The 22,572-nt window shown below is 45.0% G+C and overlaps 1 protein-coding gene across 3 annotated transcripts in view; it reads right to left on the reverse strand.

The window, feature by feature from the left end:
- Window positions 1-5,061: 5,061 nt before the first annotated feature.
- Window positions 5,062-22,572, reverse strand: part of ARHGAP40 (Rho GTPase activating protein 40) — a 41,067-nt gene continuing 23,556 nt past the window's right edge. For 2 of the 3 annotated variants that reach the window (XM_075011890.1, XM_075011888.1), the window contains exons 6-15: window positions 21,875-22,040; window positions 21,436-21,527; window positions 21,244-21,321; window positions 20,495-20,654; window positions 18,327-18,409; window positions 16,821-17,027; window positions 16,104-16,244; window positions 13,715-13,875; window positions 12,807-12,862; window positions 5,062-8,657 (exon numbers count right to left, since the gene is read on the reverse strand). In XM_075011890.1, coding sequence (XP_074867991.1) covers window positions 8,551-8,657; window positions 12,807-12,862; window positions 13,715-13,875; window positions 16,104-16,244; window positions 16,821-17,027; window positions 18,327-18,409; window positions 20,495-20,654; window positions 21,244-21,321; window positions 21,436-21,527; window positions 21,875-22,040 — 1,251 coding nt within the window. In that variant the 3' untranslated portion in view covers window positions 5,062-8,550. The remainder of the gene's footprint in view (window positions 8,658-12,806; window positions 12,863-13,714; window positions 13,876-16,103; window positions 16,245-16,820; window positions 17,028-18,326; window positions 18,410-20,494; window positions 20,655-21,243; window positions 21,322-21,435; window positions 21,528-21,874; window positions 22,041-22,572) is intronic. The other variant, XM_075011889.1, reaches the window with a different exon arrangement.

Below are 22,572 nucleotides of genomic sequence, written 5' to 3' on the forward strand. Positions count from 1 at the left end.
ATGGGGCACTAATGGAGGTCAGGCTCAGAGAAGTTAGCAAGGTGGAGACAGGGGGCAACTGTTCAAGCCTGCCCCAAGAGTATGGGCATTTGTGGTAGTCTACTGGGAAGGAGCTGGTTTGCAGAAATTTGCGGGGGGTGGTGCTGGTGGAAATTAATAGCCCCCTCCATGTATCTGCCACCTCCTGTGAATTAATCTGCCTGCCACCCCCACACACCCCAGCACTGTGGCAGTGGCTCCAGATGCACCCCTCTCCAGTTGCTTTCCTCAGCATGAGACTCTTCCTCTCCACTGCAACTGCTTTGTTCCTCCAGTCCCCTCTGAATGCTGTCTGCAGCAGCTGGGAATCTCACCCCTACCCAAGCCAGAGAGGTTTATTCACTCTGTGGCCGCGTCTACACGTGCACGTTACTTCGAAGTAGCGGCGCCAACTTCAAAATAGCGCCCGTCACGGCTACACGTGTTGGGTGCTATTTCGAAGTTGAAATCGACCTTAGGTGGAGAGACGTCGAAGCCGCTAACCCCATGAGGGGATGGGAATAGCGCCCTACTTCGAAGTTGAACGTCGAAGTAGGGCACGTGTAGACGATCTGCGTCCCGCAACATCAAAAGAGCGGGGTCCGCCATGGCAGCCATCAGCTGAGGGGTTGAGAGACGCTCTCTCTCCAGCCCCTGCGGGGCTCTACGGTCACCATGTGCAGCAGCCCTTAGCCCAGGGATTCTGGCTGCTGCTGCTGCAGCTGGGGATCCATGCTGCATGCACAGGGTCTGCAACCAGTTGTCGGCTCTGTGGATCTTGTGTTGTTTAGTGAAACTGTGTCTGGGAGGGGCCCTTTAAGGGAGCAGCTTGCTGTTGAGTCCACCCTGTGACCCTGTCTGCAGCTGTGCCTGGCACCCTTATTTCGATGTGTGCTACTTTGGCATGTAGACGTTCCCTCGCAGCGCCTATTTCGATATGGTGCTGCCCAACGTCGAAGTTGAACGTCGACATTGCCAGCCCTGGAGGACATGTAGACATTGTTCATCGAAATAGACTATTTCAATGTCGCTACATCGAAATAAGCTATTTCGATGTAGTGTGCACGTGTAGACGTAGCCTGTGGTTCCAGGATACGGCCAGGCCCGTCAAGGGCACCTGAGAGCAGGTGCTAGAGAGCCAGGCACAGCAGAAAGGCTGAGTGCTTCAGATGTACTGCTGGGCCTTGGAGCGTGGTAGGGCCCTGCCCATTCTAAGTGCTGAAGAACACAGACACTCCTTGCTAGTAGCTGGGGTGAAGTCGATTAACTGCCTCTTCCCTCTCCCATCTCCTTGGGAAGTACAGTAAGTCACAGGAATGTTCCCAGTGAGGAATAGGTGTTCCCCGTAAATTTCAGAAAGCCTAAAAACCTATGGGGAAAAACCATGGAAACCAAAGCTGCCAACTCTAAGAGCTGCTGTCATCACCTACCTGCTAGTCAGCCACGGCAACTTTGCATTATCTTCAGTGGGCCCCTGATGAAAGGCTTATGGTTTAATACTGTATTTATAACACCTCAGTCTGGCCCAACTGAGACAGTCCCACAATCCCAAGGTAAACTTTTATGGCACTATTTTCATATCACCTTACTTATAGTCTAGTCAATTAAAACCATGTGAAAAATTTAGACCAACACCCAACTTCATGCTCGGTCTCAACATATAACATCACCTCACCTCTAAACAGTGTGCCCCGTTTAGTTTGGGGAGTTCCTTCCATTTACATGGCATCCCTTCCCCCACCTCTCAGTGACTGTGTGAGAATATATGCAGACAAACCTTGCAAAAGCTTCCAGTTCTGCTAAAAATCATGACCTATTGGCAGGAAATTTTTGTAGAAATTAGCACTTATTTTTAATAAATAAATTTGAGGGGAGAAGTCAAACTCCTACTTGTCCATAAAGGAGGAAAGCATCTAAATGTGATAGGGAAGTTCATGTTGCTTTAGCAAATACATTTGTTTAGCAGAACTGTTCTGTTATCTGGTTGTTTTTCTATGGCATTCATCTCACTGCGCTAAAGTTTCATTCAGGCACTGAGTTTATTCTTATTCCAGACTTCATTGTATTCCTACACTGATTTTTGTCCTGGGGCAAGTGTTGTTTTTTAAACAGGTGACATTTAAGTCAGTTCCACTTTATTCACAGAAGTATGTTTAACCGACATTTTGAGAAGCTCTCACATGCTATTTCCAATTATTGCCTCACATCTGACTGGGTCCAGTATACAAAATAAATACCAGGCTTTTATTCAGAGCAGATAAGACAGCATGTAATGATCAATCAAAAAAGTGCCCTTGGGAAAGAGAGATTAGCAGTAGGATAATACGGGAAGATGAATGGATGGGCTGAGTTTGATGAACTCGTGTTTTCCTCAGATAATCCCTCTGAAATATTTAAGAGGGGAAAAAAAAAACCCCACAGTCTCAAACCCTTTGTGCTGTTTTTTCTCCTGTTCGTTTTAGAATCACTTTAGGGACCTACATCTAGGCCAGGTCTATACTAGCCATTGGAAACACGAGACAGACTCTCCCATTGACCTCCCTTATTCCACGTGACATTGAGGAATACAGTGGTCGACTGCCAGATGCACATTTCACTTTTGAACATCCCTACCAAGCATACGAAAAAAATGGCAGATGATCGACCTTGACCGGGCTCCATCTTCTGTGTAGTGAGGACATACCCCTAGAGTGATAATCCCATGTCTACCACCAGGGCTGCTTTTATAGACACATGGCTTTAGGCTTCTGCCACGTTTCACCACCTAGACACTAGGCAAGTGCAGCAATAAGACACCAACTAATCAGAATTTCATTCCATAGATAACGTCTCAAACCGTTAGTGCCCCGTAATCATAGCCAGCAATTGGTTGTTGGCTGCTACCAATCGATGGACCTTCCGAACTTTGCTAACCAGAGACATGGCCAAATGAAGGGCGGGGGCAGAAGAATAGAGGGGTTTTGTCTTTAGCTGAGAGTTGAGATGTAGATGAATGAACAAGTATTGTCTTTCCAGAGCCTGTAGCACTCACCCTTGTCTTGGCTGGGTCAGGATGTTCAGGTTCTTGATGAAGTCTCTGGCTATATTTCTTATTGTCTGGAAACACTGGCAACAAAGGAGCCACAGATGACTAAGTGGCAGAGGAGGAACTAGAAGTAGTGGGCAAAGTGTGACACACACACACACACACACACACACACACACACACACACACACACACACACACACACACACACACACACACACACACACACACACACACACACACACACACACACACACACACACACACACACACACAGAGTTGGCCCCCCCTTGGCCTCAGAAGAGAAGGAAAGCTATGGAGGCTGAAGCCTTCATTTTCAAATGTAAGCCACAGACACAAGTACTGGACAAAAAGGCTCAAGAATCAGCCAGTCAGCACCCCGATTCCCCTCTTTGTTCCAGATAACATCAGATATACCAGACCTCAGTTGCCTTCTGGCCCACAGTCTCCCTCCAGCTAGTAGAATGCGTTACTTCTCCACCCAGGCCAAGAAGATCCCTCCAAAGTCAATGAGTCATACAAAAGCAGTCCTTCACCCTCCCAGGGGAGTTGTTTTTCCTGAAGACAGGTTATCAGTTCTTGCCCGCCCCGGGATGAGTTCTTCTCCATGAATGCAGGTAATGGGGTTGGTTGCTTGCGGGGGGGGGGGGGGGGCGTGTTGGCTCACCAGTCTTCTTCCAAACTCCTCAGGCAGATGCAGAGCAGGCATCATCCCTACACTGCTCCATCTGTCCACAGCCAGACCACCCTCCTCTTGTCCCTCCCGGTCTTTCCCAAGCTTTAATCATTAGCCAAAATAGCAACTCAATGAAGGGCACACTCCTTGGCCCTCCTAAAAACTCCCCCTTCTCCATCCTGTGCCTTCTTCCTGAGGCACAGGATGGAGATCCACAGACAGCTGGCTGGGAGGCCTGGAGCTTTGTATCCAAAACACCACCCCTTCCTTCCTTGGGGGCTTCCTTTCCCCAGCCCTTCAGCTGTTTCCTCAAGATGCCTCGTGGTTTCCTGTACAGGCCCTTTTGCTTCTTCTGTTCTCTCTGGTGCTTTAATTGAAAGGTCCAACTGTGGACACAGCAGTGCAGCAGAACCCCTCCCCCTGGCGTTAGGTTTCCATCATACATAGGCTTTGGCTTTGTACAGGGTTTCAGGCTCCATGCTACAAAAACTGCTCCAACACCACGGCTCCCATGTTTATCTTGCCCTCCCTGTTACCTAGGAGGAAGCAGCTTTACAGTCATGCCATCACACGATTCCCTTCTCAGCCATAAGACCTGGCTGTGTCATAAAGGGGCTGGGGCAAAAATAAAGCGCATGGGCAGCAACACCCCTTTAAAAGGCCAGTTTGCTCTGTTACGCGCCTTCGCTTCCCGAGACTAGGTCTGAGGGTCACCTCATCCTAAAGTAAGCAGTACCGTCCACAGAGTGGAGTCTGAATCATGCCACAAGGAAGACAGACAAGCTGTTAAATGCTGCGTACATCTTGACAACGTCTGGAATTAAAGACATGGGGAACGTCAAGCTATTTAAAAAAGGCCATCTTGTAATGGACTTGACTAGCCTTTTTGCTATATGGGTATTAAGACGCACAGTCAACATATTTTATTATAATGTTGATCATTTCACTTGAAGATGTAAAAAATTATTATTGATACTTGGACTTTAGAATCCCTCTGGATGGTCAAATCTTGGCCTCGCCTAAAGGAATGCTGCCCTTATTTTCAAGGGAATAAGGATCTGTCTCTTTATAACCTAATCCTGCAAACATTAATGCACATAGTTTCTCACAGTATAACCCCAAGACTGAATTTGGGCCAGGGTCTTTGCAAATGCAGGTAACAAATCCAGTGTGTAACAGATCAGAATACAGACCAGTATCTCCAGTAGACAAAGAAAGCAGCGTGAATGTACTTTTGTCCTGTCAAATTCATAGTTGCCATCGCATCCTGATCCTGCCATTGGAATATTGGACATAAAGCCATTTACCTAACACATAGATTCTTTTGTTGCTTTATTGAGTAAGTGAATTTTAAATACAGCATTAAAAATAGTGTAAAAGTTAACAAAAACAAACATTCAAAACACACACACAAACTTTTACAGTGTGGTGGCACGGTTGTAACCTCACCAGGACTTGGTCGTATTTACAAAATCACTAAACAAAAATACAAAGGAACATCAATTCTATGGACAGAGATAAGGAGTCTGACATACAATCCGACTATAGTTTTATATCCCTAGCCTATTTGCCTCGTGAGATACTCCTCCTAACCTGGTTTTCACAGCACTGATTTCACATTATTTGGTTTGTGAAGAGAGACTCGAAGAAATGAGTGGTTTTGTAGAAAGGCTGGAGTAGCATTTGACCTCACTCGCCGACTCTTAACCAATAGACCATAAAAGTGATTACAGTATTACCAAATACTTCTCATACCAAAACAAGAGCCCTATACTGCAATTTGGACTAGGCTTCTGCTACTGTAATCTGTCTTTGTAGCATGAACTATTTTGTTTTTAAAGCAAGCACAACTCCTCTGCCACGACACTGGCCAATGCCCTTTGTTTTCTCACCTATAAAGGACATCATCTCAAAACTCACTGTATTATTGTACTTGCCATGGGCAGACCAGATTTTTTTTTTTTTTTTTTAAAAGAAAGTACAAAAACACCTTTGATTTGCATGCATAAGCCAGACAGTTGTGCCTGCAAATGGATGAGGAGCATCTGAAGGTTCAGTTAAATTAACTGTGCATGTTTTGCATACAGGTTTGGAAACTCTGAAAAAATAAATTAGCCCAAAATGTAGACTCTCTCTCCCCTACCGACAACCCTAAATCATTACCCCCAGCAGCCAACTGACTGGCATTTCCCAACCTTTTGAGGTGTTCGTATCTCCCCATCTCTCCAAACAACTCGGCTGAAGTTGGGAGAAAAGGGATATTCAAAGTCAGCTGCTGATCTGCTGGAGGAGGGGTCATTTGTTTGCACCTGGCAGGAATGTCCTGCTCCAGTTCCTGACTGGAGATTTATTGTAATGACTTGTGAAATGTCACTAGATGAGTTTTACACTGGAAAAAGGTATGATACTAATAAAGCTGCCAGGGACAATAGCCTATGGGAGGAGGGGGGAAAAAAAAAAATCATGATTTAGAACTATCAGGAATACATCTGATAGTGTGAACACCTTCAGTAGGAGGGCATGAACGGGCTCATCTACACACTTCTAGCTTCCACACCCTCCACGAGATGATCTCCAGGTGGCCAAAGCCCTGCCACCATGCACCAGCTATTACTTTGGAATACTATATTAGCATCTTGTTAATTCTCTGGAGTTTTGTTCTTTTTACTGAGGCTTATAAGTAACCATGTGGGCCAAGATTTTTGGTAGTGACCAGTAATTTGCGGCCATGCTTTGAGGGCCCCAACTAGCAGCAGCCTGATTTTCAGCTGTGAAGCATCCATCCTCTGAAAATCAGGCCCTTCTAAGGCAACTTGAGTAAGTACCACTCCCTCATCCCCCAGCCTGGCTTTCAAAATTGAGACCCCATACTCATAAGCTTCTTTCCAAAATCTTCGCTTACAATTTCAGATTGTCATTCAGGCTTTTTTAAAAAGGGCTTAGGAGAGTGGGGAAAATGAAAGTGAAGATCCTTCAAATTCATGCACCAGCACATCAAAAGTTTAATCTAAAAGAATTGAAATAAGCAACAAGCATTCTGATATATACTAACATTTTAAAAAGTCAGCAGTGTAAATACAGGAACAACAGCAGACTAAGAATTAAAAAGAATACGGCTCAGCTGTTTCTCAAGCATCTTAATCATCTCAAAATAATTTAACTGGGATGAAAAAAGGAAAAAAAAAAAAAGATCTATGTTTGAAGTGCTCTTAAAAAATTCTATGATTCCAGACAGGGAACAGCAACAGCTAAATATCAGGCTGAAGAAACAGTAAAGCGGCTCAGATCAGATGGCAAATGGAAACAGTTAGTGAAAGAAATAATACTGAGATTGTCTCCAAGGTGGATAAGGGTGGGCAAAGGACATGTGAATGTTTAAAATACCTTACACAGCATGCTAGGGATACAGTGAGGCAGACAGCTGTGCTGCACACTCCACTCCCATAGCGGCTATAGACAGTGGGCTCCCTGATTCTTTAGGGACCTCAGCACCATTATAAAGGAAAGTGACACGAGAGGTATTCTTTCAGAGCTGCATTCCCATTCAGAGTCTAAGGAGGCCAGTTCACTGATATTTATGCTGTCAGACAGGTTGCAACCATTCTGGGCTCTCCCTCAAAAAAAAAAAAAAAAAAAAAGTCACATCATGCACACTCCAGAATCATGGAAGGTTACAGCGGGTATAAAAGAGCCTGATTAGGTGCCCATGGCAGCCTGAGGGAGTCTGCAGTCAAAGATGAGCTCCACACATCACTTAAGTTACCTTTGCACTGGCAAGATCTGCAATAAGCTGACTAAGCCTCATGTTAACGCTGATATTTCAGGTCTTCACATATGTGCTACTACACCAAAACCAAGCCTTGTTTGACCCTCATGATCAGGAGAGAAGTGCTTTGAAATACAATTAAAAAATCCTTATGCAGTTCCAGAATCTCTCCTCTACCACCTTTTACTGTGGGGCCTTCACAAAGATGACTAAACAGCAAAACAAGAGCCTGATCCAGAAGCATTTCACATCTTGGGTGCATCTACCACCAACACGATCTGTGCACAGACCAGCAAGCAGCTCCTCCTTGGCATACTCCTCTACCAGCTGGACCATATGAGAAGGATTGATACCAAGCCTATTTTCTTCCAGGTTACTTTTCTCTTGTGTGCAGTTTTAAATGTACATGTTACTTCAAGAATGTCAGTCTTTCCAGAGGCCCATTACATCCCTCCATAAACGAAAAACCAAACACATCTGTACACTTTGCAGAGAAATCATGAGACTTGGGGCCCAGCACCATACATGTGATGCACCTAGTTCTCCCAGCACTGTACATTTGATGCTCACTTAAAAGTTCATGCAGCTTCACAAATGCAGCCTGGAGACACTTGATAGAGTGAGTTGATCTGACCATCTTTCTCCTCCAAAATGAGGGTGTGGTCAAAATAAAGAACAATCCAAACCCAAAAGGATTGAGAGATTGTACCAGGTTTGTTCTCCAACACTGGGCCTTCCTCCATTTTCGCTGCAGCTCTGCTTGCAGGTGCTTTACAAAGGGCATACACACCCTCTCGGTTCTGTGATCTAATGTTGACTTTTGTTGGTTACCAACTCTCAGGTGCATTTTTTTTTTCTCCCCAGCCTCCTGTAACTGAAGTGGGGAAAAAACAAAACAAACCAAACAAACCAATACCACTTATTTTCATATGAAGTAAACATCTTTCCTCCATGCTGGGATGCCACATTCATTAAGACAAGTTCTAGCTTCCTGCTCCCGCCCAGAAACTTGAAACAAAAAGTTTGTTTTCACTCATCCTTTCCCTACAGCATCCGTGGAAAGGAGGGATTTTGTCTTATAATCCATTCAGCATGGGGGTTAATGTGGTACAAATCTAAGAGATATGTATCTGGGTCCAGGCAACGTTCACCTGTAGGATAAAAAAAAAAAGAATTTTAAAAAGTAGTATTTTGAACCCCTCAGTCTCATAGCTATTACTTTTTGTTCTGTGTACTACTATTAAAGTGACTTTAAACACACACGTGCGCATGCACGTGCACGGCTATTTAGAGCAAATGAAAGTGCTTGGTCCTGCCGTGGGGGCAGGGGGCTGGACTCGATGGCCTCTCGAGGTCCCTTCCAGTCCTACTATTCTATTATTCTAAGTCTGCAAATCATAGTAATAGTTCTCCCTGCTTTTAGAAGTGGACTCATCATGGATCAACTTTTAATAAAATAGGGTTTTCATTTGCAGTGAAACTTTACCCACACCATTCAGGGCCATTAATGCTTGAAGGTATGAGAGACAATTCTTCCTCCACATTGGTGATGTGTTTTGCACGTGTGAAGTTCTAACACTTGTTTGTGCATTGCTGGGATCTGACTGAGTGATGAGACTGCACTAGAAAGTTTTACTGATATAACAATTTGGTTAATGGTGTGATTTCTTTTACTGAAATAAATTATAGACATATTGGTAAAGAGTCCTAGTGTAAAATGATTTATCCCAGTATATAGTTATTCCATACACGAATAAGCTATGTCAAAATTACTGAACCCCCACTACAGATATGGGTATATTTGAAGCGGCATGACTCCAAATTTTTGGACGGCCCGAGTGTGCAGGAAGTTGCTTCAGAGAGTTAAAGCACAGAAATGGGTTGCAACCTGATCTTCCCTTTAAAAAAATTTTTAAATAACGAAATTTCCTTACCTATTATCATGATCTTTGTTTATAAAGACAACAGAACTTTTATCATTTCATCCAGTTTTCACAATCTATGCTGTTTGTTTCACTTTCATTTCAAACTTGCTCAATTAAGAGCCAGATTTGTAATTCTCACCTGTAGTTTTAGTCAATTTCACTTCATTTGGGTTTAAATCACATTCCAATGCAATGGTTCAGAAATCAAGAAAGTTTTTTTTAAAAAAAACCCAATGAGAGATCAGATTATCTTTTAAAACAGGGCTATACTCTAGCAGAAGGTCAAATTAAGATATGGAATTCCAACGAGATTAATTACATACCTTAATTCCAGCTTCACGCCATTCCCACTAAAGAAGGTTGATGGGAATGTTTGCTCCCTTTGACTACCATTTCTCTTAACGAGGGACAGGAGAGCCGGCGCCAACGCATGCACTCTGCATGTTTGATTTAGCACATCCCTACCAAGTGCACTAAAATGGATTGACCATGGCAGGTTCAATCTTCTTTGTAGTGAAGACATACCTTTACTTTCCTTACATAGCTCTGGTATGCACAGAAGTGGTACACCAGAATAATGAAACAATTTACCGAGTATTACCTACAAAGGTAGGTCTCCGATTCAGCAAGATAATGAGCACGAGTCTCACGTCGATCATGTGAGTTCCTACACAGCTAAATGCCTCACCCTACAATACTTATAACAATACTTGGCCGTGCCACCAGTTCTATGTATTTTTAATGAAGAACAAGTAGCTAACAAAAAAAATAAGTTCATTCTAGGTCGATAATTTTCTCCAGTGTCGCACGCATACGCTTAAGTTCTGGTGAAAGCCGACAGCATCCCTTTGAGTAAGTGACATTTACTGAGCCACCCTCCAGCATATGAATCAGCAGATTCCCAAACAGTTACTCTTGCTGCCAACTCCAGTCACTACAGCAAACCTCCCTACCACCTTCATTCCTAGCTTTAGTCTTTTATCACTAGAAAGGCACCATAACACAGGGTGGCTGTGTCTACACTAGCACCATGCTCCCTTCGAAGCAGGGAAAGTAGGGTGTTGGGAGTTTATTAATGAAGTGTTGAGGTGCATATGCAGCGCTTCATTAAGCAAATTCCCTCACACACCCAGCAACTCCAAAGCGTTAAACTTCTAAGTGCCAGTTCGCGTCTAGCTGCGGCCCACCCACCGGTACTTTAAGTGCCCAGTGTACTTCCAATCCCTGTACTCCTCAAGGAACGAGTATGGTGTTGGGAGATGGTGAGGCTTGGATAGACGCAAGCCAGCACTTTGAAGTTTAACACCTTGGAGTTGCCGGGTGTAGGGGGGAATTTGCGTAATGAAGCGCTGCATATGCACCTCAGCACTTCATTAATAAACTCCCAACACGCTACTTACTGTGCTCCCTTCGAAGTAGGCAGCTAGTGTAGACAAGCTCAGTGAGTAGCAAAGAACTTAAGTGCTGGTGACGACCTTCATACAGCTCACTCGTAGCCTTTGGCTCTGACAGAAGCAACTGTATCCTTTCCATGGAGCAGAGCCCCTACTCTTCTGTTGATATTGTAATGGAGAAGCAGATCTCTGCTGGTGTAGGTATAGTTAGTTATTCTCCGGACAATACCATTTTAAATGGACATAACCGAAACTCGATCTTTATGTCACGTTCACGCTACCTCACAGAGAATGGATAGACAACATCGCAGGTTGGTGTGGAGCTAGTCTACAGAAACTAAGCCACTCCACACTGGACAGGGAAAGATGGAAGGAAATAGTGAGAGGCATCAAACGCCAATGGACGCTGAGCCCATGGTTACTGATGAGGAGGATGAGGATGATGCTACCTCACCCTCTGTACTCATTAGGAGAGAGGATGTTTACGCATTCCAAATACCATAACATACCTTATCCATTGTGACAAGGTAAGGCTGGGAGGGGGCAAGAACAAGAGGGAAAAGCAGGGCAGGCAAACAGGCAGAGTGAGAGCAGCTGGGGAGGAAGCCACCCTGGGTCAATTGGAACCAGCTGGGCCCACTTAAACCTGCTTTTAAAAGAACCCTTGCCCAACAGGCAGGGAGAAACAGAGAGAGGAGAAGCAAAAGCAAAGCAAAAGGAGTTTTCTAGAGGCACCGAGGAGAGGAGAGGAGAGGAGAGGAGAGCTCAGCCACAAGGGGCTAAAGCCCTGCTCAGGAGGCCCTGGGACTGGGTGTAAGGCCAAGCAGGCTGAACACACAGGAGGAGCCAAGACAGAAGGAACAGGCTGCTGCTACTGCTACTGCCACGGCCACCACCTGGAGAAGGTGCAGGGGGAGGAGCTGTCTGGGGAAGTGACCCAGGGAAGAGCTGCAGTGCTCATAACGAGGGGAGCCCTCCCCCCACCTCCAGCAGCCACACATGGTCCCCGGGTCGGAACCTGGAATGAGTGGGTGGGGCCCGGATTCCCCCAAAACACCACCTCCCGCCCCCCTTCCCCCATCTCAAGGGCAACGGTGACCTGGCCATAGGAGAGTGGACTAAACAGTGTCCTGGAGCCAAGCCAGCCTTGCGACACCATCCTCACACAGCAAGCAAGGACCCACCCGAACCTTGAACTTGTTAAAGCAGCTGCTATCAGCGAAACTTTAGTGAGCAAGCTTTCCAGCAGCATTAGTCTTCCCCTTTGATGGGGATACTGCATTGCTACTAAACATTAGAGTACAGTATAGGGTCATCTTACCAATGCTGCCAACTCCTCCTTTAACCAGGACAAACTGTACAATGGAGCCTGGCTCACAAGAATAAAGTTGGATTTGGTTAGTAAACCCGTATGTGAGCAGGAGGGTGGAACAGCTTTTCTCGAGTGTCCCATGCAAAGCAGCGTTAAAGCCACAAGTGAGTTCTTAGAACGGCTGACATAAAAGCTTTTGTAGCACCATGAAAAGAAGTTTGCAAGGACCTTGTTATGCTGCGTTTCAGAGAAGAGAGTTTCTTTTCTGACCATTTTAGCACCATATTTCACTACAGGCTGCTGCACCAACTTGACCAACGTTAAGAAGAGCTCAGCATCCCCAAGCTCTTGCTGTTCTCAAGGGGAGCCGACCACAACTGTTGGTGCCGAGTTCTTTGGAATGTTTGCACTTTAACTTTCAGTACTGGGACCATTTTTTCCAATTATTCCTCTGTCAAGTTGGAGAATTACTGCAAGGACTCCTTCAAGGGCTTGGGTGGCAGAGGATCATGTATGAGCCCTGTGTACTTGGGTGACTTTCATCCATGATGAGTACAATATTAGTTCACCTTTATCAGACCTTTTCCCCCAGTCAGACTTTCTCAATTCCCCTAATGGCCCAGCACCAAGCATAGCTCTGTAGTTGCCCAGCCTTTAAATCACACATACTTATATTGCCGCCTACTTCATACAGGAGCAGGTTCATCGACTCCAAAGCACCATTGCTGCAGGAGACAAAGAAGAAAAACAGCATTGTAGCTGGGCTCTGCCAAGGCAGCTTGGAACAATCACATCCAGCTCATGTTTTATAGGCCAGCAGGGGTAAGAGAGCTACAATCTTTAGGGTAGTAGACTCCCCTTGTGCTCTAGGAGTGTGACTATTGAAAAGGTGACCCAAAAATTGGGACTGAAGCAAGGCAGACATTCTTCACTGCTACCCACCATGGGCTGGCAAAGGACTAGCTCCTCAGACTGAAAAGGTAGGAAAATCAATGTCTACCAGGAGCGTTCACCTTGGACTGACAGCCTAGTCAAGCAGCACTCGCCTGTGCAAGGAATGCCGCAGCCGCCTTTGGCGGGGATGGCAGGCGATTATTGGGATGCGAGTGCTAACGCCTCCCACTCGAACGTGACAGCTTCGACTGCCTCTTCCCCCACTCTCCTAAGCCTGGATGGAGGCTGTCTAGGGAGGTGGTGCAAGAGATACATCGCTGCATGCCTCCACACATGCAGCCAGAAACAAGCAATTGTCTGGGTCTGTACAAAGTAAAACTGACACCACTTCTCCTGGTTTACTGCAGTCTCCAAAATGGGAGCCAGTAAGGTTTATTCCCCCCATGGGGGCATCCACGCTGCACATTGTCACAGTTGACCTGCTCTCTAGCACCCAGGGATCAGATGGCCACTAGCTGCTCCACATCCCAAAAGTCACACCTGGAAGAAAAAGATTGGAGATTCCTTTCCCCCTCCACGCAAGTCATTATGATCTCCCCCCTTGCAGCCTCCCACCCCAGCAAGAGAAGACATATGGAAACTGGACTCCTCGGTCTGCTCATAACTACAAAAGAGCCTTTTACCATTTGATGAGGTTGACTGTGTTGACAATACTCCAGCTGTTCTGGCTGAGGTGCTTCTGAAACTGTCTCAGGACGTCGGCAGCTTTGGTTCCATTGTTCAAATGAACCTCCAGTGAATCCTTCAGCAACAGAGAGGTCTGGACTTTCACCGTTTTGGAAGGCTAAAAAAGGAGGGAGGGGGAAGGGAGAAAATGGGTGAGAAAAATGGTTTTAAAAGAAAGATGTCAGTTTTCTAAAAAGTGGCAGGAAATCACATACAAGCATAAATCCTGTGGCTCATTAACTGAGTTTCAGCAGGTCGAGAAGGGAAAATACAGAAGAAGTGTTTAAAAGCAGTGAGGATTAAGATGATCAACTTCTGTTTTAACATTGTAGCCAAGGGTGGAATTGTTGGTCTTGGCTATAATTTAGAATAAATAGAATAAGTGTGGGTGCCCTCTTGTGGTTCTGAGTGGTATGGGCATTGAGGCTAGTGTAGAAATTTGGATGTAGTTTTCTTCCATCCGAACAATCAGATGCACCAAATAAAAAAGCTTACAGAAATTGGATGGAAAAACTGAAAAGGAGTTCTGAGAGCAGCAAAGTGTCCCATTGTAATATTTTCTAAAAAAAAAAAAAAAGTAGTTTTGATTTTGTCAAAACAAAGTTTTGAGCAACTTAAAACTTCTCCCTTTAAGAGAATTTCAAAATTCTAAAGAAAGCTAGAATCTGAAAGCCTCAAAAGCCTTCTTAAAAATGAACCTCCATTCTCTGCAAAGCCCTTTACAAGTTTTACACTTGATGTCCCAATACATACGCAGTTCTTCCAACAGGCTGAACCCCTCTTGTCCTGTACCCCGGGACTTGACCAGTGCCAAGCAAGAGAATTTGCAGAACCACCAGAGGTCAATATTGTCTCTACATTGCCAACACTTTCACTGCTTACTGGACTCCTAGAAGGTATTTATGGGTAAGTTATAGCTAGCTAAACAACAGAACACTGAGAGCCAGGACTGGCAGTTGTAAAATTTTATGGGACCACGAGAAACTTGGCCACACCCATAAATGGTCATCGGGCTAACTAAAATCATGCTGGATGTTGCCAGATGAGAGTTCTGGATTAGAGGGGTTCAACTTGCACTTAATTCTACCTTTGTTTGCACCACAGTGGACAGCTGCTGCTGCTGCATGAAGTTAGCTTTTCAACTGTGATGCAGTGCATTGCATGGGGTGGGATTTGAGAGTGACCTGTTTAACTGATTTGGGGTTTCTTACCGTTTAATACTAAAAGCTGGAATTTGCAGGTACACCGTAGTCTGTATCTCACTTCCTACACTTGGCACATTTTTCCTTTAATTTTGAAAAGAAGAGGCAGGTCCTGTTTGGTAACTTGTTTTAAACAATTTGAATATAGTCTGGCAGCTCCCATAGGGGAGAAAATGATATGGAAATGAGTACTGTGAATGGCTATTATTTGTATTAACTCATTACCTCTAATCATGGGGTTAATTATTTTCCTAATACCCAGCACTGTGGCAAGCACCTTTACTCACTAACTGTATCCTAGAATCCTACTGATCAGAACAAGTGTTATCAGAACACAAAAGCACAAGAGGAGAGATGGATAGGTCCCCGATGGCGGCAGCCCTTGTATCTAGGTTTCTAGGCTACATAGCTGGCACTTGTAATAAGAGGCATTGTGCATAAGTGTGTCCACTGTGTTACAGGGCCAGACCCTCAGCTGTGTCAAGTTTACACCTGGTTCAGCTCAAAAGCAAAGATGCAATCACCATGGCTATGTTTACACAAGAAGCTTTTCCTGGCAAAACTGGGCTTTTGTTGTGGAAAAACTGCAGAGCAGCTACACGCAAAATGAGCTTTGTCAACAGTTTGAGGACAAGACCTGGCACATCCACTGGCAGCATTATACCTCTCTCCGTTCAGATATAACTTCTCTCTCGACAGTGTTCTATCTACAAAAACAGCTGTGCAGATGCTCTGGGGTCCTTCTGTCGAAAGACACGGCTTCCAGTTCACCAGGCAGCCCTATTTGAAGATCTTCTAGTTAGGGGTTCTGTCAAGAGAGGGCCGGGCAGTCTGGCTGGAAATCCCTTCTGACAGTGACTTCTGTTGACAGAGCCCATCATTCTAGATTTCCCTCCTCACAAACAACCCTGAGAGCACATAGCTTCTAGGCCACAGCATTTGTGCAGGTTAGTAAGGGGCATGTTTTGCAGCAAGCCAGTGAGGTGAATTTTCCACACTTTCTTTTTAAAATGTTTGTAAAGCTATTTTTCTTTAATTCTGTTTAAAAATAAATGGACCACTTTTGCAAGTGATACGTTTGCCATGGGACCTTTTGCAGGAAATCCTCATTCAACTCCCTCCTCGGAGGGTTTAGGTTGCTTACTTCTGCCTGGTTCTTCTCCACCTTGTCCTTGTCTGTGTGAATCTTCCGTAGCAAGTTTTTGATCCGTTTGTCATAAAACTGGTACCTCCGGTTGCTGCTCTCATTCAGTTTTCGCACTTGAGCTACCAGGAAAGAGGAGATCTACGAAATAAACACCCAACCAGTAAGTAGAACAAATAGAGACAGATGTGGATGAGTACATCTGAGGACTAGACAGCTCTTACAAAGCTACTCTGAAAGCACTGGGCTCTAACATATGCGGACAGTTACACTGGAGTACATGTAAGTATTCTCTACATTTAAAGGTTGATGGGATAAATAGTGAATGGAGGGTGCCATATTCCCACCCACTTTCCACCCTGCTGAATAAGGAGGACTCTTAAGGCGTATGCAGAAAGTTACTTCTGCAACACAGTGCTCTTTAAGGGGCTTCTGGTGGTTCTGCACATATCACATCCACCAGCAGGTCTCCTGCAGAGAAATGAGTGCAACTTTCAGAGACCTCTATTGTTAATAGGAAAGAGTCCCTAAAAACCAACAACATTCTGCAGACATAATATTTGCCCATGTGCCTTTAAAGCAGTAAAAGCAGCAGCAGAGTTTAACCCAACAACTTTTGTCTGCTGCATTCTGTTTCTTTTAAGATGTGCAGGATTGTCTCACTTTGAGCCAGGCACACAGCTTGCTATCATGCAACAAAACAGCCACGTGACTTACAGTCCACAGCAAGTCTTGGTAATGGATCATCAACCGCACAACATCAGCTGCCCCCTCTGCCAGCTGCTTCTCCTTCCCTTCTGGGATCTTATTCACCAGCCCTTTATGCATGAAGAGATTTGGAGCAATGACTGTGGAAACATTCCAGAGATTCATTTTGTTCTTTTTCTCCCTGGCAACCACTTTACTGAGGAACTCCAGCAGAGCCTGAAAGAGGAGGAAAGAGGTTGGTGATGAAGACATCTGTGAATGGTGAGCTTCAACAGCAAACCTGACTGAGCAAGTGCTGAGTGGCAAAGTGGGTTCATGTCAATAGACTTTCACTTCTAGAGACCTGAATGCAACCCTAAATTAGCCCACAAGTGTAGGTGGGCTCGTTGGTCAGGTCCTAGCCCTAAGAAGTCATCAGTTAGTTGCACCAAGTTGTGCAGTGGCTCCGGGGCATCCAATTCATAAAGGTTGGGAGACAACAAGGCTTGCACACCAGGCAGATGGGGCCCTCTTCCCTGTGGCAGATGGCAGCCCCCACAATTCACTCTGGATTCCAGATTCTGAAGAACACTCAAAATGCAAAATTTCACCTCAGATGAAACAGACGGCATTTCCTGTTTCTACCCAAAGCCAGAAACCATTCCAGGTTGCCTCAGAAAAAACTGTCACCCAACCAGTTCAGCTTGAGTTTTAAAGTGACAATGGTACTGTAGGACTCCCTATGGAGATGGCACTACAGAGCAACTTGGGAGATGCTTGTGGGGATTAAGTCTATGGCTTCTGTGGTACTCCTGAGTGCCCAGCTTCTTGCATTGCCACAAAGCTAACACAGAAACACTCTTGTTCAGACTAAGCTGCATAGGTGGGGGAAGGATTCTGGCACTGTCTGATCAGCAGAAGGGAGAAAGTTAAAACCTCTGTAGCACTTTTTTCCTTGTTTTAAGCAGACATTACACAAGAGTCACACCGACCAGGAGCATCTTGGCATCCTGCAGCCAAGGAGATTTCGGTCAATAGCAAGGGAAAGATTTTCAAACATGGGCATAAGTGATGCACCCTGACAAGGTATATAAAACTTATGCTGCTCCTGCGTTTGCATGCAGAAACTAGGTGGCACCACAGAACTCACATGGAGTAAACCAGGAGAAGGGGCATCAGTTTTACTTAGCCAAAATATCATCCTTTGTACAAACCTAGAGAATTGCTTATATCTGGCCGCGTGTGCGGGGACACACAGTGATGCATCTTTTGCGCCACCTCCTTAGGCAGCCTCATCCAGGCTTAGGAGATTGGGGGAGAAGGCAATTGAAGCAGTCACATTAGATTGGAAAGCATTAGCACTAACATCCCAATAATCACCATCCATGCCTAGACATGATAATGCAGTTGATGAGACAAAGAGCATCATCCAGATTGTTTATACTTTTCTCTCTACAAGAGAGATATTAAGATACATGTTCCCTGCAAGGATTTACATTCTCTCCTACAACTGATACAGTCCAAAGTGATAATTACCTTTAGGGTGTTTCTGTTGGGCTCTGGCAGAATGAGGATCAGCAGGTTGAGTGCTTGCAGTCTCTGCTTCAGGTCTGGGATATCTACAATAGGGAAAACACGCTGTGTCCCATCAAACAGCATACACGCAAAGTAATCCAAGTCTCATTACAGATCTAAATCTGCCTGGTTGCACTGTGGAATCACAGGTCTGAACAGATTGGTACCCTACTGAGATACACAAGCCACCAACATGGGGGAAATGCTAGGGCAAAACTTTCCAAAGCTGCGGTGATTCAGGGCTTGTCCACAAAAGGTGCTGCAGTCTGGACTATAGAGGTGTGAGCTGCACAAGAGTTATAACTGCCCTATATTTAGTTTGCTGCAGGAGGATTTACACAGCAAAGTTAGAGCTCTCGGCAATTCACACACAAGCCCCGCAGTCCAGATTGCACTGTCATGAAGACAAGCCCATAGAAGCCTGAATCCTACTGATACTCAGTGAAACCTCAGAGCTTAGTCAATTTTGAAAAATAGCAGTTAGGTTCCTTGGTCTGAGGGTAAAGTTCTCCAAAGAGCGTAAGGAAATCATTTTGAATCTGGGGAGGCGCTACAGAACCTTAGGTGTTTTTACACAATTAATTGAGCTCATAGCATTCCTGCCAGGAGACAGATTATAACCACTTCAGGAATGGGTGAAACAGAAACAGAGGTTTTGATTGCTTTAAGTAACTCAGCAACCCTGTGGCAAAGCCACTAGCAGCTCCTAAGATCCCGAGGGATTTCTAGAACATGCTCCAACTCCTAATCCATATTTCTTCCTGCAGTAGAGAGGGACTAGAAGTACAGAAAACTAGGGAACGAGTGACTTTTGGGCGACATTAATAAAAATTAATTTAACATGTATGTTCCACAGCTGCAAGATCTGAAATATACACTAGGTTAGATGGATTGAAGAGTGAACTGCTGTGACATTCTTCTGCCTTTATGGAAGCAATGCTTGGTTTGAGACAAAAGCTGCATCCTATCAGAGAACTGGAAAGGAAAGGGGGCTGTCTGTTCAGAGATGTGAAAACCATGCAGGAGGTAACATGGTCCAATGGGGGAAGGGCAGGGGCAACACACAGACTCAGAAGAGCTGGTTTCTCTTCCTGGTTCTCCAGGAGCAAAATCACTTCCTCTCTTTGTGCCTCTACTTTCCCCTCCCCTGTCTTTCATTGGTCTTATCTACTTATGCGTGTGAGTCAACACCATGAGGCTGGTTTTAAAAATAGCAAACATGAGTCTGGGATGCATTAACAGCAGTGGTGTGAGCAAGACACGAGAAGTCATTCTTCTGCTTTACTCGGCTCTGATTAGGCCTTAGTTGGAGCACTGTGTCCAGTTTGGACAACATATTTCAAGAAAGATGCGGAGAAATTGGAGAAGGCCCAGAGAACATGAGCTGTGAGGGAAGACTGAAAGAACTGGGCTTGTTTAAGTTTAGAAAAGAGAAGGATGACAGGGAACATGACAGTGGTTTTCAAGTACTTAAAAGACTGTTACAAAGGAGGAAAATTGTTCTCCTTGGCCTCTGAGGATAGGACAAGGAGAAATGGGCTTAAACTGCAGCAAGGAAAGCTTAGGCTGGATATTAGGAAAATCTTCCTAACTGTCAGGGTAGTTAAACACTGGAATAAACTGCCTGAGGAGGCTGTGGAAGCTCCATCACTGGAGATGCTTAAAAGCAGGTTAGACAGATGTTTATCAGGGAGGGTCTTGGTAATACTTGGTCCTGTCATGAGGGTAGGGGACTGGACTCAATGACCTCTTGAGATCCCTTCCAGTTCTAGTGCCTATGATTCTATACTGAGAGGATAATATTTATCATGTGTCTGTACAGCGGCTAGTGCAACAGGGGCCAGTAGGTGCTACTATTGTACCAGTAATAAATCGTGCTGTTGGGACGCTGGTTTTCTGCATGGCACTCTTCATTTGTACACCATTGGGAATAAAGGAAAAAAATAACCAACAACAACAAAAAACCAACACACTAGTGTTTCCTCCACTTTGGCACAGCGTCTCTATTCGACTGATTCTAGTTCACATTGGTCTAGAACAAAAAGGGACAGGTGGCATGTACCAAGCAGGAAAACCCAAGTCCAAAGGAGCTTTAAAGTAAAACCAGGGCTGCTTGGAAACGGACTCACTTTGCACAGCAGCAAAAGCAGGCAGATACTCTGCTGTCAACAGAGGGGTGGGCAGTTCACGAATAAATCTCTTCAGCAAGCCGGACACATCATTTTGACGGACTTCATCCCAGCGAAACAGGCCGGTATAGAACTCACTTTCCAACCTTTGTTCCAGGCTCTGTATAGGAAGGAAACACCCCATCACTTTCACTCAAACAGAATGGGAATCCAAGGGGGATTTTGCATTGAGCAATCCCTTAATGCAGACGCTGCGGAATGCTTCCCAGAGTAGACCTACTTACTACAGGTTGAACCTACCTCGTCTGGCACCCTTGGGACCTGAGCAGTGCTGGATGAGAGATTTTGCCAAACAATGGGAGGGCAATATTTCCTAGCACTTCCACTGCTTACTGGGCTCTTAGTAAAGATTTAGCAGGTAAGTTACATATAACTAACAGCACAGAACACTGAAAGCCAGGACAGTGGCTGTAAACAAACTATGGGACCATGGGAAACTTGGCCACACCCATATAAGTGTTCCTCCATCTAACTAAAATCATGCCAGATTACAAAGTTTGCCAGACAAGAGAGAGTTCTGGATTAGAAAGGTTCCACCTGCAGCAGGCTCTCCAGCAGTGACTATTGCTCATTTGTGTGGGCAAGGTGGCTGGAGATAATTTTAAAATAAGGGCGATACCATAAATAAGGGTTATACGACACAAACACTTGAAATGTACTCCCATAGAGTATTAACCAAACAGCTGTACCTTAATCCTCATCTGGGAGCCAGAAACTCTCAGGATGCCTTCTGTGTCAAGACCTTTCTTTTCCAAACATGACAACAACTACAAGAGAATCAGAAATCTCTCAGCTACAGACCTGATGACAGACTTTTCAGTTTATGGTTCAAGAGCAAGAGCGGAGCAATCACATGCAAGTCCACTCTGAAGGTAACTTACCGCTTGGAGAATCAGGGGGACCTTGATGTTGGGGTTGAGCTTTCGGTCATTTTCCAACAAAGTGCTGAGCGGAATGCCAAAGAGTCTATTCTCTGCATTAAGGACAATTCATGTTGTAATTCTTTATTACTGTTGTATGTCAAAGGGGTATTTTAATTTTGCAACCCAGAGCTACACTTCAACAATACCCAAGCCACTGACAGAAAGAAAGGAACAGAAGCTACAACAGTAAATAGAACACCAAAAGGAACAGGTGAGACCCACAGAGCAGCAGAGAGAATCCCAGGTTCTGGTCTCTGGTGACAGCTATGTAAGTACAATGCATCTCGAATCGCCTTTGCTCTGCACTTGCTTTGTTTAGACAGAGTCTGCAAGGAAGTCTAGTGTTCCCAAGACTCCTCTGTTCAGCTTTGACCACAAGAACAGAGACTGAACTGACCTTTTGCCTTCTGCTTGGCTGCCTTGTTCCTCTTTAACTCCAAGCCCAGGATGTCACAGAGAGCCGTTAACTCTATCAGGGCCAACGTGGGGATCTTCTTCATGTCTTGGGGAGATAAGTCTCCTATCCGGGTCACTCCCAGCCTCCCTTTGAGGATCTTAAACTGCTAGGGAGAAACAATGGCAGAAAGTAAGGTTTACTGCAGATAATTCTGTTGATTTTCTTTGGGTCTTGAATTCCTCAGCATCTCTATCACTTCCTTCCGTTGCTCTTATGGCTGTAAATTTGTCTCTTACCAACCACAAACTGCTACCCTGGAATAGCACTATTTTTGCTCCACCTCCCAGGAATTTCTTCTCCATGCACTCCCTTCTTGCCACAACTATTGCAATCACCTTCTCTGGTTTCCCCAAAGTCCTAAACTACATCAAGTTTCATTCTGCAACCTGTTTTGCAGCCAGACCTCTGAAAACTGTAGTACAATGGGTTGAATGCAGTAGGTCAACTTCTTGTAGAGTCAAAATGCACCACCACCAGTTGCAATGGGGCACAAACCATACTGCACTTTCACAGGTGGATGCACATAAGAATTAAATAAGGGGATTTGTTCTGCTCGGGAAGAGCATGCTCTCTTTGGCGTTGCTTTTCCTTGGTTTTGTTGTCTTATTGGATGTCCCAATTTTGTTAGGCAATTTCAG

The sequence above is a fragment of the Carettochelys insculpta genome, chromosome 17, assembly GCF_033958435.1.
Source record: "Carettochelys insculpta isolate YL-2023 chromosome 17, ASM3395843v1, whole genome shotgun sequence".
Lineage (NCBI taxonomy): Eukaryota > Metazoa > Chordata > Testudines > Carettochelyidae > Carettochelys > Carettochelys insculpta.